At 31.9% G+C, this 20060-nt stretch overlaps 1 protein-coding gene across 5 annotated transcripts in view; it reads left to right on the forward strand.

Moving 5' to 3' along the window:
• The window catches only part of CTDSPL2 (CTD small phosphatase like 2), a 99279-nt gene that overhangs the window by 59952 nt on the left and 19267 nt on the right, over window positions 1-20060 (forward strand). For 4 of the 5 annotated variants that reach the window (XM_051977240.1, XM_051977238.1, XM_051977241.1 and 1 more), the window contains 6 exons: window positions 640-778; window positions 4313-4462; window positions 10540-10755; window positions 17022-17100; window positions 17273-17384; window positions 19599-19685. In XM_051977240.1, coding sequence (XP_051833200.1) covers window positions 640-778; window positions 4313-4462; window positions 10540-10755; window positions 17022-17100; window positions 17273-17384; window positions 19599-19685 — 783 coding nt within the window. The remainder of the gene's footprint in view (window positions 1-639; window positions 779-4312; window positions 4463-10539; window positions 10756-17021; window positions 17101-17272; window positions 17385-19598; window positions 19686-20060) is intronic. The other variant, XM_051977242.1, reaches the window with a different exon arrangement.

Raw genomic sequence — 20060 nt, forward strand, 5'->3', positions numbered from 1 at the left:
GTACAGCATGTAAACTAACACTGTGGTGCCAAGGGCTGTCTACCTTCTTTTGTGGTAGACTTCTTTTATTTTCCAACCCACTATATGTTTCTGATGACATCCTTTCCATTGTTTCTATTTCTTATTTCTTCATTAGTACTATAATTCTTGTAACTCACTCAGGACCCCTCAGGTGCCTTTCCCAGCCCTTTATATAACCATCCAGTTTAGTTCTTTTGAAACCAAAAAGAATCAGTGAAAATAACATTGTTAAAAAGAACAGAAAACACATTTAATATTGTCGAACCCTCTACTATGTCTTGGAAAACCTAGTGTTTCTTCCATGCCAGATTGAGGCATTCATTAGAGCCAGATTGTTATTGAGGTAACTATGTGAATGTTATTAAATAAGAGGTAATGGTGATGTGAACTTTATTAATAATAGTAATTATAGCTTTAATTTAATAATAATTTTAATAAAATCTCACCAATTCATTACTTTTGGCATTTGTCTTATACATGGAATTAAGAAAATTCTACCTTTGCCTGTTATTGTTAATTTTTTTGTAAATGAAAACCAGAAAAGGAATTATGGTTTCATCATACTATAATGTAGCTTACTAATTAATGTAAGTTTTTTTTTTCCTTTTATCTTTTAAGGAAGAGAGAGAAAATCCTTCAAAAAGGAGTAGAATAGAACGTGATATAGATAACAACTTGATCACATCAACACCTCGGACAGGAGAAAAACCCAATAAACAGATATCTCGAGTAAGACGGAAAAGTCAAGTAAATGGAGGTTTGTTTATATTTGTATATTTAATTTATGGGTGGGAAGACCTACCAAATTGAAGAAATTCTATTCCTTTATCTAAAATATTTGATTTTTTTTTTTTTTACAAAAAAGAGAGCATGAATGATTTTCTAGTTTGAGATTCAGATCTTATAATGAATTATGAACGTATTTCTACATTGTATACCAATTTTAATTCCTTGCATATAGATGCTAAATTACTCCTTTTAAAATTCATGCATTGCTTCAGTGTATCAGTGTTTATCTAACATGTTTATCTTACATGAAAGAATGTAGTACCATTCTTAAATGAGAAGATTGAATTAGATTATTTCTAAGATCCCTTTAACCTCTACTAGTCTATGAATCTCCACATTTCTGTGAGTGTCAAATAAGAGTAATAGCTTCCAGGCTACCCTGCGTTTGTCAGGATGAAGAAATCATTGACTTTTTTTTAAGGGGACATGAGAAATCATTTAAGAATTTATTGTTTTGTTTCATAGAATGATATTGACATTGTGATCATGAAGACAAATTTTATAGTGTTCCCTAAATAAATTACTTTTTCCTTTTAAAAAAAAATATCGACTGCATTGGATTTGTGGCTGTAGAAGTTGATTGATTTCTAAAATGAGAGAGAAATATTGACATCTAATTTAGTTGTTTTTTTTTTTTTTAATATTTTCCAGCTCTAACATGCTAGCATTCTTAGAATTCTTTAATTTTCCCCAACACACTGTTACCTCTTTGAGAGATTAAGGATATTTACATTTTTGACTATTTCCTTAATGTTTGTCACATAAGAAGTACTTAGTTAAATGCTTGTTGAAATTAATTAAATAAATAGTGTTAGAAAAACTAATTATGACCTCTTTTAGTTGGCTTAAAAAATGCATTCAGACCAACATTTTAAACTATTTAACAAAGTTGTAATTTCCTGAAACAGAGTACTGCTTAAATCAAATATTAAAATTTATTTTAAATTTATTGCCAGGATCACAAAAGTTTAGTTTTGAAAGAAATGTAAGGAAACAATGCAACTACTTTTCTTTCTCCTGTTGTATTAAAGATTCCCCCCCCCACGTCAATTTTGATATATCCTTTAAGGCATCATTCAGTATAACACTAATGAAGATAATAGAAAAGAAAGAAACATAGTTTTATAAAAAGTATTGAGTGCTTTCTACTTCCAATTTGTTTTCATTAGTTTCAGGTTTCAGGTATCTTTCATTATATGTGAGATAGAGGAGAGAACACTGGATTTGTATTAGAAAGAAACTTAAGCTGTGGCCATGGGCAATTCATTTTGCTTCCCCTACTCTCTCACCTGTTGAGATTACTTATAAATACTATGCAGACTTTTAAAAGCGCTGTGAGTGTCAGTTGTTACTATTTATCTCCATAGATTTGCTACTTTGAATTTGAGAAGTATGTTTATTTAGGCTTTTTTTGTTGTTGTTTGTTTGTTTTTCTTTCATTCACTCACTGATAGGTGATTTGTAGTATAACTTTATTGGGGTAGGCAGGAAATCACAGCCCATTAGGTTTTGTTTTCTAACTCCTCTATAGGCTGTCATAGCAGTTCCCAAACTTTTTTGTCTTAGGACTCTATACTCTTAAAAATTATAGAGAACTCTCCTATCATCTGCTCGTAAGAATTTTTATGTGCATTTTTCATTATGTGATATTGGAAATTAAAATATCTTTGCATCATTATTATAAAAATAATTTTGATTTCCAGAAAGGGTCCTAGATACCTATAGGATGCTATTTAAAAGCTGTTGGTCAATCATATTTACTGCAGCTTCCTTTTTGATTGCTTAGACAAATAGATCATTTATTCAAAATTATGATGACTTGTTGAATGGGGATTCCAAAAATTATCCATAAATCTTTGTAGAGGTTAAATTTTGTTCACTGGCATATGTATATTTATATCTGTGGTACTTGATCAAGAATGAAATTATTTGTATAACAGAAGATGATATTCAGTACAAAACACATGACCACAGTGATCCCCTCCTATTGTCTCCTATATTAGAGATATAAATTATTTGTCCCCAAATTTAAATTATTTTTAAAGCAAAAATACAGCAATCATAGCAACATTTTTATAGTATCTTAAAAGTTCATAAATAAAGATTGTATCTCTCATGCTGGTGGGAACCAAAGGAGAGGAGAAAAGGAAAAACAGATAGGAAAGGAAAGAAGAAAAAAACATAGGCAAAGGAAAAAGGGGAAAAAGTCTTTAAAGAGCTAAGATGGTGAGGAAACTAGTAGGAAGTAAGAATATAGATCTTTCACAAGAGCAGACACTAATGATGACTTTTTAAAAATCTACTTTAATTTGATTTTACTTTATTCTTAAGTTTTCCAACTCAAATCTATACACTTATGCTACACTTATGCTAATTTAATTTATGTGATTGGCTTAAGCATTTATTTAAGTTGGCATTATCTATGGTTAGAATAAAACATTTTATTCATAACTTTCTATCACAGATTTGTTTGTGGCCTAAAATGTCATAAACCTCTTGCTAATTTACCTCATTTTTAACTTAATGGTCCAGTCCATTTAATCCCATGGGTCCTGCTAAATCTTTATTTCTTCTTTATAGTAATTACTGCAGGGAATGTTTAGGAAATAGAATCCTTAAGTGTATATGAATGGCTTGTTAGTACTAAGTCTTGGGTCAAGAGTCCTCAAACTGTGCCCGTGGGCCAGATGCAGCAGCTGAGGACGATTATCCCCCTCACCCAGGGCTATGAAGTTTCTTTATTTAAAGGCCCACAAAACAAAGTTTTTGTTTTTACTATAGTCCGGCCCTCCAACAGTCTAAGGGACAGTGAACTGGCCCCCTATTTTAAAAATTTGAGGACCTCTGTCTTGGGTCATCAGGTTTATTCTTTCTATGTTATGGAAAAATCTGTTTCATTATTTGGGTTGTCTTTGGTTTGGTTTGCTTGCTAAAATTATTAATAATCAGCAAGCATTTATTAAGCTCTTAATATGTTCCAAGAACTGACTAAATACTGGGGATAGAAAGAAAGGGGGGTAGGGAGGAGACACAATTCTTGCCTTCCCTAATAAGGGAAACAACTTGTAAATAATAAGTACATGCAAGGTGTAAGGTGATTTGAAAGGGAAAGACATTAGTAGCTGAGAAAACCAGGAAAGGCTTTTTGCTTAGATTGAATTTGGTTCTGAAGGAATCCAGAGAAACTTAAGAAGCTGAACATTTTTATATGTTGTATGCTTGGTAAATCTTGGTTGCTTTAAGAATTTTAAATATAGATGTACCCTCACTTCAAGAAAAATAAATTGAAAAAAAAAAATTTCTCCTTGTTATTCACTTTATCTAAGATTGTCCCAATATTTTTTATGCAGTTGCTCTGAAGTACTTTAAATGATCTATTTTACACAGAACCCCTTATTTAAAATGTTACCTGTATTATTTTAGAGAAGAGTAATTTTAAGTTACTTTTGTAAAAAGCAGTATTTTCATTTCAGCATATTTTGTTTTTTTTCTTTTTCTTCAGAAGCTGGTAGTTATGAAATGACAAATCAACATGTAAAACAAAATGGAAAATTAGAAGATAATCCTGCCACTGGGAGTCCTCCAAGGACTACATTGTTGGGGACCATTTTTTCTCCTGTCTTCAACTTTTTCTCACCAGCAAATAAAAATGGTAAGTATCAAATATTTAAGATAATTTGGATTAAGTAAGTATATATTTTCAGGTGTTTTTTCTAGTTTTATGCTTTTAAATATGTGTTTGATTTTTTTTAATTGCATATCTTATAGCTTAAATAGGAACAGCAATAAAAGATGTTATCAAAGTATTTTATGATAGAAATAAAAGGTGGGCTGGTCTTATGTTGAGGGAAAAGCATGACTGACAATCATACTACTCTGCCTGGTAGCTTCACGAAATCAGGAGAAAAAGAGCAAGTCCTTTAGCATGTTAGTTTGACTTCTTGAAGTGAATTTATTAGAGGACATGGATTAAAGTTGCACAGGATAGACAGTCATATTTAGTCACAGTCTATGTTGGTGGTAATTTCCATGTTGCTAAGATAACAGATCTGTTAAGAGTACATTAGTTTCATTGACTTTGTTATCTACACAAATAACTATTTGTTTCCAGTGCATTCATGGGATAAATCTTTTTTTCTTCTTTAATAGTATTTTATTTTTCCAAATACATGTAAAGATAGTTTTCAACATATATTTTGATAAACTTTTGTAAAACAGCTTTTGTAGAATTTCCAATTTTTTCTCCCTCCCTCCCTTAGCTCTCTGCTCCCCAAAACAGTAAGCAATCTGGTATAGATTAAAAATGGGCTATCCTTTTCAACATATTTTTATATTTGTTATGTAATACAAGAAAAATCAGATCAGATAGCCCAAAAAAAGCACAAAAAAGAAAGAAATACATAAACAAAAAGGCATTCACATAGTGTGGTATAATCAAATGAGCATTGGCTCTAGAGTCCTGTAGTCAAAGGACTTGGGTCCATAATCTACCTTTAATATTTACTGTCTGTGTGACCTTGGGCAAGTCACATAATGTTGTGACTTAAACAACCACATTCAGTCTCCATTGTTCTTTCTTTGGCATTTTCCATCCCAAGTCTTTTGGAATTGCCTTGAATTACCTTGTTGTTGAGAAGAGCCAAATCCACCACAGTTGATTATCACATAATCTTGTTTTTACTATGTACAATGTTCTCCTCATTTCAGTCAGTATCAATTCACATAGGTTTTTCCAGGCTTTTCTGAAATCATCTATGGTCATCTTTCTTATAGAATATTTTTCTTATAAAACAATAATATTTTATAGCATTCATATACCATGATTTATTCAGCCATTTCCCCAACTGATGGGCATCCATTCAGTTTCCAGTTCCCTTGCCACTACAAAAAGGACTGCTACCAACATTTTTCCACAGATCAATCCTTTTCCCTCTTTTGTGATCTCTTTGGGATACAGATTTTGTAGACACACTGCTGGATCAAAGGTTATGTACAGTTTTATAGCTCTTTGGGCATAGTTCTAAATTGCTCTCCAGAATGGTTGGATCATTGCCTAACTACCAACAATGCATTATTGTCCCAGTTTTCCCTATTCATTCCAACATTTGTCATCTTCATTTCCTGTCATTTTAGCTAATTTGAGAGTTGTGTGGTGGTACCTCAGAGTTGTCTTAATTTGCATTTCTCTAATCAGTAGTGATTTAGAGCATTTTTTCATATCATTAGAAATGGCTTTAATTTCTTCATCTGACAGTCATCTGTTCATATCCTTTGACTATTAATTAAGCAATGACTTGTATTCTTATAAATTTGAGCCAGTTTTCTATATATTTAGAAATGAGGCCTTTATCAGAAACGGTAGCTGTAAAAAAATTTTCCATGGGATACATTTTAATTGAATACCTACTATGTATAGGCCATTGTGTTGGGCATCATAAAAGACATAGCAGGAAGCTCAGTAACTGTAAGACAACTAGAAGGTAGGACATGGTAGTAAAAAATTGCAAAAAATATTCAAATGACAAATTATTAGGAGAACATTTTCATAGCCTCTAAGGAGAATAAAGTTATATAATACACAGTTTTGCCAAGACACATATTTTGTTTCCTATATTTCAATACAGCCAACATTCCTAATTACCATTTTGTTGCATGAAAATTATTCTCATTGACTACACAAGTGGAAAACCAGTGGATTTCTCTGTAGTGGAAATAATTCAGTCCTTTGTATCCCACAAAGTATTCCTTACATCCTAAACCTCAATGAATTTATTGGATTAAGATATATAATTAATTATAATTTTTATTTGTTAAAAAGATTGGATTTCTACCAGCAATAAATGACTATTCCTGTTTCTCCACAAACCTCTCAACATTAAATTTTGTTGCTTTATTTTTTTTTTCTCATTTAATCTGTGTACCATCATCTCCTTAACCAGCTATTAACTTCAAAATTTTCCTTTTAATCCTGAATATCTTTCAGTTTGAACAATTTTTGAAAATAGTATCTGATTCATTGAAATTTGTTACTTATCTAGGATTTCATAATCTTTATTTGTAATGTCACTATGATAAACATTAAGGAGATAAAGACTAAAACATTATCGTAGCCCCTCACAGACCTTACATTGTAAAGTGGAATATAGCATATAAATAACTATATCAAAAGAACCTATATCTAGTAGATGAATAATAATCTGAGGAGGGGAAGGCCTTCTACACATGTGAGATTTGAACTGAGGCTTAAAGGTATATCAGGGGGAACTAAACTAGTGTCAAAGGAAAGAAAGTTTTATGCATGAAGAAAAGCCATGCAAAAGTGTGGAGTTGGGAGTGTTATATATACTTTCTTCTCACAAGTGCTTTATCTCTTCTTTATTCACAAATTCTCCAGTCCATATGTCTGATAGGTAATGTGTTCCATGTTCTTATATTTTTCTTATTTCTAATAACAATATATTTGAGTCATGTATCCATTTTGACTTTTTCTTGGTAAATGATGTAAATCACCAATTTCTGCCAGTTTGCCTTCCAGTTAACCCAACAGTTTTTATCAAATAGTGAATTCTTGTCCCCAAAGCTTAAATCTTTACATTTATCAAACCTAAGGTTATTGTAATCATTTGCTACTGTCCATTATATCTGTTGTTCTAGTCCAGTAATTCACCTTTCTCAGCCCATACTAGATAGTTTTGATAATCCCTGCCTTTTAACATAGTTTAAAAATCAAGTGCTGCTTAAACCTCCTTCCTTTTTACATTTTTCATTAATTAATTTGGTATTCTAGAGCTTTTGTTCTTTTGTTATTTTTTTTTCTAGCTCAGTGAAATACTATTTTGGTGATTTAATTGTATTGGTATCGAATAAATAAGTTAATTCGGGTAGAATTATCATTTTTATTATATTTGTCCATCTCTAAACAATTAATTTTTCTCCATTTATTTAAATATTGACTTTGTTTGATTATGTCCCTTTAGTTCCTGGGTTTGTCTTGCCAGATAAACTCTCAGATATTCTATACAATTTACAGTAATTTTCAATGGGATATTGTTGGTGACATATAGAAATATTGATGATTTTTATATGTTTGTTTGATATCTTATTATTTAGTTTAAATACAGTTTCAAATGACTAGTTGAATCTCTAGGATTTTCCAAGTAGATCATCATGTCATCTGGAAAAAGATAGTTTTGTTTCTTCAGTGCCCATTGTGATTCTTCAGTTTCATTTTCTTATTATTGTTATCATTTCTAATACAATATTGAGTGTAATGTGGATGATAATGGGCACCCTTGTTTCATGCTGATCTTATCAGAAAGACCTCTAACTTAGCCCTACTATAATTTTTTTACAGATATCCAGTTTTAAAAAATATATATATAAATCAAAATCCTGATTTTAAAATATATTACACAACAAAATTATCTTAATTCTTAGTTTTAAAAGAGTTATGTCAGTGAAATAGAAGAGGAATATCAGATACTAATCAAATACATTAAAAAGATTAGAGGTTTTTTTTCAAGTCTTTGAAAGATAAAAATCTGAAAAGGGATTCATTATTTAGCAAATGTGTAGAGAATATGATTAACAATTGTATAGGAAATGAATTTAGAAACATTTCTTACAAAGGGAATTCTGTCAGATGATAAAGGAAACTATTCTAGAAAAGTTTAGAGTTACACAAATAATTGACTTGTTCATCCATTCTTTTGACCCAGAGATTACACTGATATGTATATACTTTAGAGAGATCATTTAAAGAAAGTTTTTATATTTATAAAATAATTTATCACAACATTTTAAAAATGGTAAATCATTTTGATCAAAGAAGTTTTTATTAATTGCCTGCTGTATTTAGTTAGATATTACATTTAGTCCTATGTTCTGTGGATAAAGTATAAAAACTTGAGACAATCCTTAGTGTCAACTAACATAAAAGTACATATAAAAATATGTTATAAAAATGAGTAATAGAGGTGTAGACCAAGTTGTTGTAAATACAAAGCAGTTTGAGAAGAGGGCATCAGTAGTGCGAGGGATCAGAGATTAGACTTTGTGCAAAAGATGGTGCCTTAGCTATACTGTAATAGAAAGGGACTCTCTGGGGCATGGATAAAGGAGGTAGTGAATTCCAGGCATGGGAGATAAGCCAGTACAGCAGTCACAGAAATAAGAAGAAAGTATTGTGAGTGTGGAACAGAAAGTCATTTCACTATTGAGAAACAGTCTAGATCCCCATTGACAAGGAATGTCTAACTAAATTGTGTTATTTTAATATAATAAAATGTTATTTTGCTGCAAGATATTATGAATATGATAAAAAGAAGCATGAAACAACTTCTGTGAACTTATGCAAAATGATATAAAACAGAACCAGAAAAACAGTCTACACAATTTGATAATGTGGGTGGAATGAACAGGTGTAAATATAATTGACATTGAATGCCATGATCAAGTCTGATCTAAAGTCATAAGACCTATATCAGTGTCCTACCCCACTATCCACTGCTTTGCAAACGTAGAAGACTATGTGTATAGAATATTGCATACATACCAGCCTTTTTTGATCATTTTAATTGGTTTTGCTGGCCTTTCTCCTCCGCGCCCCCCCCCCCCCTTCTGTTTTAATAGTCTTTTATTTTATGGAATGGTTTCCTATGAAGAGATTGAGAAGAGCATTCAATGTCAATTATATTTACAGCTGTTCATTCCACCCACATTATCAAATTGTGTAGACTTTTTCTGGTTCTGTTTTATATCATTTTGCATAAGTTCACAGAAGTTGTTTCATGCTTCTTTTTATCAATACAAATATACTTTAAAATAATGGAAGAAAGTAAAATCATATCTCAGTTATGTAGGGGAGATAACTTATTAAATAGAATAACCTTTTAGAGACAAGGTAGAAGTATTATTTTATTATATTAATTTTTTTATTTTATATTTTATTATATTTTTTATTTTATTTATTTTAAAATTTCTGTATAATAAAATTAGGAGAAAAACAGTTTGGCAAAATAAGTTTAATGGGATAAATAACAGAATCTAAACTATATAAAGAATGATAAGAATTCACAAATATTAATCCCAGTTCTCAGTAGATAAATGATTAAAGAATGTGGCTAACTTTCAAAAGAGGAAATCATTTTGCCAAGCTAATTAACTTAATGAGCTGACTAAAATATTATATTTGCTTTACTAAGTCAATATAAATTGTTTTGTTTTTATTTCTGTTGTATTTAAGTTTCTTCTATGTACTCAGCTACATAGTATATGTGTATACTAAGTATATATAGTGACTATTATAATATATATGAAATAGTAAAATGTAGGTAAACGTTGACTAATTACAGTGACCATTATTGGTCTCAGAACAATTGACCAGTTTTCTTTAATATTTTTCTTTGTTACAGGGGCATTCGTATTCAGAGAGGGAGCAGTATTTATTAGGAAATAACTACATGTATATATCTCTAATAAAATATTTTTAAGTGCTTAGAGATTTTTTGTTGACAGGTATTTTAAAATTGCTCTATCATTGAGTTAAAATATTGGACTTTCTTTGAAGAAAGGATTTATTTATCAAACTTATTACCAGAAATAAGATTTTACAATATTTCAGTGTGTTTTCCCTCATCTCTTTTCTCTCCCCAAAAAGTAGATTATAATCTTTTTGGATAATTTAATTTTTAAAATAATGATTTTTAGTTTAATGAATCATAATTTCAGGAACATCAGGATCAGATTCCCCCGGACAAGCTGTGGAAGCTGAAGAAATAGTAAAACAACTTGATATGGAACAGGTGGATGAAATCACTACCAGTACAACGACATCAACAAATGGAACAGCTTATTCAAATCAAGCAGTCCAAGTCAGACCTACAATAAATAATGGTTTAGAAGAAGTGGAAGAAGCAACTAATCGTGATATACCACCTCTTACAGGTAAAAACCATCCCTTAAATAACTACAAATTCTAAGAGAACAAATGATACTTAGACTTTAAAGTAAACAAGAAAATGTATATACTTTTTTTTATTATAGCTTTTTATTTACAAGATATATGCATGGGTAATTTTTCAGCATTGACAATTGCAAAACCTTTTGTTCCAATTTTTCCCCTCCTTCCCCCCATCCCCTCTCCCAGATGGCAGGTTAACCAATACATGTTAAATATGTTAAAGTATATTTTAAATAAAATATATGTATACATGGTCCATATAGTTATTTTGCTGTACAAAAAGAATCGGACTTTGAAGTAGCATACAATTAGCCTGTGAAGGAAATCAAAAATGCAGGCAGACAAAAATAGAGGGATTAGGAATTCTATGTAGGGTTCATACTCATTTCCCAGAGTTCTTTCACTGGATATAGCTGATTCAATTCATAACTGCTCTATTGGGACTGATTTGGTTCATCACATTGTTGAAGAGGGCTACGTCCATCAGAATTGATCATCATATAGTATTGTTGTTGAAGTGTATAATGATCTCCTGGTCCTGCTCATTTCACTCAGCTCATGTAAATTCATGTAAGTCTCTCCAGGCCTTTCTGAAATCATCCTGTTGGTCATTTCTTACTGAACAATAATATTCCATAACATTCATATTCCACAGTTTATTCAGCCATTCTCCAATTGATGAGCATCCACTCAGTTTCTAGTTTCTGGCCACTACAAAGAAGGCTGCCACAAACATTTTTGTACATACAGGTCCCTTTCCCTTCTTTAAAATTTCTTTGGGATATAAGCCCAGTAGTAGCACTGCTGGGTCAAAGGGTATGCACAGTTTGATAACTTTTTGAGCATAGTTCTAATTCGCTCTCCAGAATGGCTGGATATTACATATACTTTTTCAAAAGGAAGATTTTAAGTTGTCACTTTAGAAGTCATATTGTAACTAATCTAGAAAACTTTTTCTTTTTATCAGCTGAAAAATAATATTTGGCTAAAAATTGGTGATAAAAATCAACCTTAATAATTAAATATTTTCATAATCAGTGTTATATCTTGATGAGTATTGTTTTGATACTTCGGAGCCTCTAGATAATATTTGTATACTTGTATGAATACTTCTTAAAAGTTACACGGCATATATGAATCCAGCACCAAGCTGAGCCTATTAGAGTACACACATTTTCAGATGTACTTTAAATTGCTAAATAAAGCTTTCCTAATAGAGAGTGGAAGGACTGCCTTCCTCAGACTAAATCTTGCTAGGACCTTGACTGTTCTGTTAGGTTCATACAGCTTTAGAAGCATGGAGACATTAAGGAGTATAGATTGTATGGCTACAGGAGTTTGAACAGGCATGCTTCAAAAATAGAAGGAAAAAAAGTGTTTACCACAGAATTTGGGAGATTGCCAAGGGTCCTGGTAGGGAAAGAATGCAATTCAGGAGAGGCATAACTGGAATCAGGACATGCCCAACTCTTAACTAGGCCTATAAAAAGTATTCCTACTCTTAGTTAGGATCACTGTAGAAATAACTACAAACTCCTCTTCATTGTTAGTGTAAACATTTAATTATTTGTCCTTCCCTCATTTCCTTAATTATTAGTTCAAAGCATTACTAAGGTAGACATTGGGAATACAAGTGAAAAGCAATAGTCCTTTAATAGGGAAATGAGACTGTATACAAACTTCATTTTTGGAAAATATCTAAGAGTAGGCAGTGAAATAAAGTAGAAAAAGTATGGGATTTTAGATCATCAGAAGAGTTCAGGTCTTGAGTGTGCATTATATTAACCTGTGACCGTAGTCATTTAACCTCTGTAATCCTCAGCTTCAAAAATGAAGAAATTAAACTAAATTTTCTCCAAGAAAGAGATTACGAAAGCATAGAAAAAGATTGGAATAAACTGGGGAACCATAGTATAGCCTGGTTTGAGTGGAACTTAAGAGTTCACAAATGGGAATAGTACCAATAAGGCTAGAAAAATCCACTAGGTCCAGAACATGGAGGATATTGAACCTCATATAAATTAATTAGTCTATAAATTAATTTATAGACATTGAAGAACCACTGAAAGTTGTTGCTATTGTTGTTATTTATTTATTTATTTATTTATTTAGGATAGCTTTTTATTGATAGAACCCATGCCAGGGTAATTTTTTACAGCATTATCCCTTGCATTCACTTTTGTTCCGGTTTTTCCCCTCCCTCCCTCCACCCCCTTCCCTAGATGGCAAGCAGTCCTTTACATGTTGAATAGGTTATAGTATATCGTAGATACAATATATGTGTGCAGAACCGAACAGTTTTCTTGTTGCACAGGGAGAATTGAATTCAGAAGGTATAAATAACTCGGGAAGCTATTGTTGTTTTTTAAACAGAGCAAATGATGTGATCAGATTTGGGCATTAGAGGAAAATTGGTTTGATAATGGTGTGAAGAGTGATATGGAGAGGCAGATATTCCGTAGAAGTTAATTTGCATTAAGAAAAGCAGTGGTAATTGCAGGAGTGGTAAAGAGAGGGATCCAAGCATAAAAGAATGTTGCATTAGTAAAACTGACAAGGTATGGTCATCAATTTAATGTTGGAAACATGCCAAGGATGACTTGAATTTGTAAGCCTAGGAGAGTGGTGATGCAATCAGCATAAATGTATATAATCTAGGAAGAAATAAAGACTTTAAGAAGAAGATATCATAGCACTAGGGTTAGAAGGAATTTCTTCTAGTTGAATCATAGGATTCAAGTTGAGTTGGAGATAAAGATTTACAAGTCAACCTTATAAATACGGTAACTGAAGCCAAAGAAGAGTATTTGAAGAGAAGAAAACAGCACAGAGGCTTAAGGAATGTTCATATTTGTGAACTAGTTTCAGAGAATCAGTGAAAGCAAATGAGATAGGGGAATTATGCCCAAAAAGTTATCAAACTGTGCATACCCTTTGATCCAACAGTGTTTCTATTGGGCTTATACCCCAAAGAGATACTAAAAAAGGGAAGGGGACCTGTATGTGCCAAAATGTTTGTAGCAGCCCTGTTTGTAGTGGCTAGAAACTGGAAAATGAATGGATGCCCATCAATTGGAGAATGGCTGGGTAAATTGTGGTATATGAACGTTATGGAATATTATTGCTCTGTAAGGAATGACCAGCAGGATGAATACAGAGAGGCTTGGAGAGACCTACATGGACTGATGCTAAGTGAGATGAGCAGAACCAGGAGATCATTATACACTTCGACAACGATATTGTATGAGGATGTATTCTGATGGAAGTGGATTTCTCTGACAAAGAGACTTAACTGAGTTTCATTGGAGAAATGATGGACAGAAACAGCTACACCCAAAGAAGGAATACTGGGAAATGAATGTGAACTATTTGCAATTTTGATTTTCTTCCCGAGTTATTTTTACCTTCTGAATCCAATTCTCCCTGTGCAACAAGAGAACTGTTTGGTTCTGCAAATATGTATTGTATCTAGGATATACTGCAACATGTTTAGCATATATAGGACTGCTTGCCATCCTGGGGGGGGGGGGGGAGGAGGGAGGGAGGGGAAAAAACGAAACATAAGTGATTGCAAGGGATAATGTCGTGTAGAAATTATCCTGGCATGGATTCTGTCAATGCGAAGTTATTATTAAATAAAATAAAATTTATTATAAAAAAAGAAAGCAAATGAGATAGGAAGTGAGAGATTTAGCAAGAGAATTAGGAAAAAAACATGTCCAAAAAAAATACCAAACGAAGACACTATTCAGAAGGAAACAAATCAGCATTTTTTAAGTGCTAGATACAGTTCAAGATGAAGAATGAGAAGAAACTCAGTAGTTGCATTTAATGAGAAAAGGCCATTAGAGGTTGCATTTAGTGACTGAGTGGAAGCACTTTAAATAGAATGGACCAGAGGGATGAGGATTAAATAGGTATTAAGAATATAACAGATACCAGATGCTGACTACACCATCTAGAAATTTAACCATAAAAGTGGAGATGGACAAAAAGAGGACATTAACTTGAAGTGGATAGCAAGATCAGGGAAGTGCTTGCTTGGCTTTAGTATATATCTAAGCTAATGAAAAGAACTGGCAAAAAAAAAAAAAAAAGAGGAAGAGAGATTTGAAGATGCCACAAAGAGCATAGCTGATGGAATAGGGTGCCAGAGGCGATTGGAACTAGAAGTCAAAAGCATGTTACAATGATTAGCTCTAACAAGGAGAATGGTGTTCTCTGCAACCACAAGAAAGGAAATAACTCACTTAATACAAATTGTTACGGGATAACCAGATGGTTGAAGGAATTACAAGACAAGAACATCAGAAGATCAGAGGAAAGGGGTGTATAAATGAAAACTCACTAGTTCTACTACAATCGAATAATAAAGAAAGAGCAAGAAGTTAGAAGGAATAGCCTGGGAGACTGAGGATTGAAAGACTGGAGGTCATTTTAAGAGTGGAGATTCAAATTTTGAGAGCTGTAGAAGGACAGGAAGTTGTGATCTTGAAGAATTTGAATTGAATAAGCTAGACATTGAGTAATTTCAAGTGGTGATAAGGTCTCTCATGTGACCAGTCCTCTGGGGGTGACAGCTATTGAATAAAGATGGACATCATCTTTAGATTAAAAAGAGTCCAAGGAGTCACAGTGGTCACCAGCATGAACATTAATTGTCAAGAGTGATGATAGAAGGTGGTTATCCAGGTTCTCAAGTCATTAATGAAGATGAAGCCCTAGAAGTCAGTAGATTTGGTGATAAGGATCAGGAGAAAATATTATCAAGTAAAAGAGAAGTGGTCAAATGATAGTGGTAGAACAAGGCTTTTAAAGTGTGGCAGTGAAAAGTAAGGAAATTATGCATTCATTTCTTAGACTTGAAATGAATTGAGAGAAGCAATGACCAGTGTGGAAAGTTATGAGGAATGTAGTGTAAGAAAAGCTGTATTTCAAAATAGGAATAGGTTTAAAAGAAAAGAAATAAACAATAAAATAGGAGGTAATAATATAAGATGAAGTGCTTATCGTGGAATAGAATGCAAGTTTCCAGAGCAAGGGATGGGACAAAAGATAGACAATTGTGACATAGGAGAAATATGGGATTGAAGTAAATTTAGGAATACATATCAAGAAAAGAAATTTGTATCTAAAACAGTAAGATTTTAGATAAAAGAGTTCAGGAAATCCAGAATTAAGCTGAAGGGCTTTGGCTACCTAACTGTAGGAAGGAGGAAAACGGTACACAAAACAAGCGTAACCCAAACCCAAAGTTTTAGGTGATGGCCTGTAGCATTTTTATCGAAGTTGGTTCAAGATTAGGGAGGAAAGGGGAAAATAAGCTGGGTCCCAGCTAGAAATTTGCTTTCAAAAATGGTGTCCCTTGGGTTGAAGATAACTTCATACCTTAAAGTGTGAGTAGTTATTATTGAAGTAGTCAGACTTAGGACCAAATATGTAGTAAGACGGCCCTGTGATTCCAATGACTTATGTAAAACCCTCAAAAGCATTCGGTCTTGTTTACAAAATTGCCAAGTGACATTTTCTTACTAATGTAGTTTTCTGGGCTTGAGATTATTTGATTTTGGACTTGCAATGCAAGTGCAAAACTAACTTGATGTTTAATGATTTTTTTCATCACAACTGAATTAAAAGACTTATTTACATGGTTAATTAAGGCAATATGTAACTAGTATAGAATAGTTTCTATTTATACTCCTGAGTTTAAATTTAATATTATGAACTATCAATTTATCTAAAATTATATTCATTTTTATGCCTATCTTGCCCCTTATGAAGAAAAAAGGGGAGCGGGGTTAAAAAAAAAAAAAAAAAAAACTACTAAATCTTGTTAGTCCTTTGAAAGGCCTATAATTGTCCTTTCCTGTTTTTACTATCTACATCCAGGCTATCATCACTTCAGATTTGAACAGTCTCTCAGGAGACCTCTTTGATCCCAGTCTCTACTTGATCTATCTATCTACTTGATAGACGAGAGTCTATCCTAAGAACTACTGCCAGATTAGTTTTTAAATACTATTCTCATCATACCATAGTATCTGAAATAAGAATATACTATTTGATTTGTTTTAAAATGTTTACAAATTGTTTTTTGTACTTAAAAATTAAGCTCCTAAAAATGAAAAATGCTTCAGGACTTCATATGTAGAAGTCCCAAAGTAGTAATAAATAAATAAATACAGTTTACTTTTATTAAAGTTTTTAAACATTGTATAAAAGGTTTTCTTTTTACTTTACTGAATTTTAGCACCTGTGTCTCCAGATAGTGGTTATTCCTCAGCCCATGCAGAAGCAACCTATGAAGAAGATTGGGAAGTATTTGACCCGTAAGTATAAGTGATTTTACTGAAGCAGGAAAGCTCCTACTGTATCTGCTAAATCAGTTGTCTTTCAGATTACATTCTTTCTTAAGTATACATTTTAGTTACCTATTTAAAAATTTTTAAATGGGTACAAATAGAATGTTGATATAATTCTTATAAATTTTTTTTCTTATAGTTATTATTTTATCAAGCATGTTCCCCCATTAACAGAAGAACAACTAAATAGGAAGCCAGCTCTTCCTTTGAAAACAAGAAGTACACCAGAATTTTCTCTAGTCTTAGACTTGGTGAGTATATAATCTCTAGAAGAGGGAAAGGGTCATTCATTTGATATTCCTTAAAATGGGAAATACTTCCCAAAATAAGAGAGCTGTCTATATAAAATATGTTACTAGTGTACTGAATTTTTTTATCTAACTATGCCATAATACAGGAGTCTTAGCTTTTTAACATTCAGAAATTTATTTCTTCTCTTGTCAGTGTTTAATCCTATCCCTAGAACTCATTTTTTTTCCTTCCATCCAAATTTTAACTTTGTTCTTTTCATTTAACCATAATTTTTAGATGATGGATTTTCTTCTTTTTAGAGATCATTTTTCCTTGCAAGAACCATATAGAACCTATCTTAGTAAAACTCAATATGTAAGGTTACACCCATCTCACTATACTTATTTTTAAGTAGTGTTGAATGCCAAGAAATTTGTATTACCAAGAGTTTAATAATAGAGGCCTAGAACATGACCCCATTGCCCTGACAGTTCATATGTTCTGATATTTCATATGTTTTCTTGGTATAAATAAAAATTTTAATTTTTTTTATAAGAAGATAGTTTTTAAAAGTTCACAACCAATATAGCCCCAACACTATTATTATTGATCAAATCTTATTTTCATAAAGTCATTGCAGTCACTTTCTGTCTTTTCTATATGGAAAACAAACAAACAAAATATAGTATATTAGGAAGGTTTTCATTTATTTGTCTCTTAAAAAGTCACAGCATGTTTGATGCCCAGAATTATGCAAAAGACATGACTTAGCCCTTCTACAAACTTCATATATAGGGGATACACATTTTTTTTTTAAGTGCGAATAGTCTAGATTTCAGAATTTGGCAGATAGTTTTATTCTTATTTCCTTCTGCCATATCTCAGGCAAAAGTGGCTTATTAAAGGCATACAAGTGGATTAAGGTTTAAGCTAGCTATTGAATGTGAAAATGAATTTGTTGTAGGCAATTGTGTTAAAAGGATGGAGTGAAGAAGTCCAATAGCTGGAAAAATTTTACATACACCAAGAAATATAAGTAATTCACTATAATGATGAGAAGGTAGGAATGATAGGACTGAGAATGTGTGGAGAATTTTTAAATGACATGAATAATACAAGACTTCTTGGGAGATAGAAGCTATAAGGTTATTTTATGGTAAGAACTTACTTGGTCATAAAAGCAGAGTTGACTGTTATAGTGTTTAGAAATATTTTGTTAAGATATTTATGCTTGGTAATTTACTAATTTTTCAGAAGATGATGGAACAGAATAGATGTAATTCAAATATGTTGTGGATGAAGAAGCAACAAAATTGGGTCATGATTTGGTCATAGGGATAGGAAAGGTTAATAGCCTGAGCAAATTCCCCCAACATTTGTCTTTATAGAGTTGATCTTAAATTAACAAGCATATATCAGCTAATATTGCATGTAGTCAAAAGATGAACATTAGTGTTGGAATTCGTTTAGGTTATTTAAGGATTTTTTCTATGATTATGGTCTCTACTTAAAAGGGGGTGGAAAAGCCATATGGCAACTTAAGAGTGGGGGGAGGGGATCCTTATTTTCATCTTTCAGAATTGAACTTTAAGGAAAAAAAAGAAAATTTCCTTCTCTTCAAATTAATGAATCTTAACCTTCCCTTTTTCCTTTCATTGAACAGAAAGAAATTAAGAGTCAAGATTCTGAGTCTACTTTGACTTTTAAATTTACATAGCCATAGAATTTTTTTTTTTTTAGAATTAGAAGATATTTTTGAAACATTTAGTTTAGTGCCTTTTATTTTTCTCCTTCCCTTCTGAGAAAACTGCAACCCAAAAAGTGATTTACTTGATTCCACAGCTAAATTACTTAGTGGCAGAGTCACCACTAAAAATTAAGTTGTCTGACTTTTGGTCCATTGCTCCTCTTTATCCTACGTCTAGAATATATTTGTGTTTTGTAGTTTACTCAGATAAAGTACACATATATAAAGTACATATATACTTTGTAAAAACATATATATAAATACACACACGTTCTTGCTTATTGGAAAAGATTTCCACTTCTGCAAAACTTTTGCAGTAGTGATCTTGTAACAGCAAGATTTAGAGATGTTAGGCATAAATTACTACATTAGTAAATAGTAATAGTTTTTAAACTCTGCAACCAAGAATTATAAATTAAATAATTCTATACATTTAAAAAATTTTGAGATCTTTCTTGATTTGTTTAATGTGTGTTTTGTTTTTTAGGATGAAACACTAGTGCACTGTAGTCTAAATGAACTAGAAGATGCTGCACTCACTTTTCCAGTCCTTTTCCAAGATGTTATTTATCAGGTAATTAGAAAAATATTTCTAAATTATTATTTTATTTTTGACCTTTTAGACAATATATTGAACTAAGAGATGTTTTATTATAATTTTTCCTAAGAGAAATACATATTGGTCTGTATACAACTGCGTATATGACTTGGATTTCATAAGAATTTTACAAGACTTTACTAATAAAATAATACTGCTAAATAGTAATATAAAACCATTAATTTGTTGAGAAAAATGCTAACATTCTTTTTTTACCAGTGTTCCTATGCTTAGTTTTATAATCTTGTTTGCCAGCAGGTGGAGGCAGGAGCAACTGAAATTATAGATCCCCTGAGAGAAAATTACCAGGTTAACATACCTGATTTTTGTTTTGTTTTGTTTTGTTAATCC

This window comes from Antechinus flavipes, chromosome 2 (genome assembly GCF_016432865.1).
Source record: "Antechinus flavipes isolate AdamAnt ecotype Samford, QLD, Australia chromosome 2, AdamAnt_v2, whole genome shotgun sequence".
NCBI classification, from domain to species: domain Eukaryota; kingdom Metazoa; phylum Chordata; class Mammalia; order Dasyuromorphia; family Dasyuridae; genus Antechinus; species Antechinus flavipes.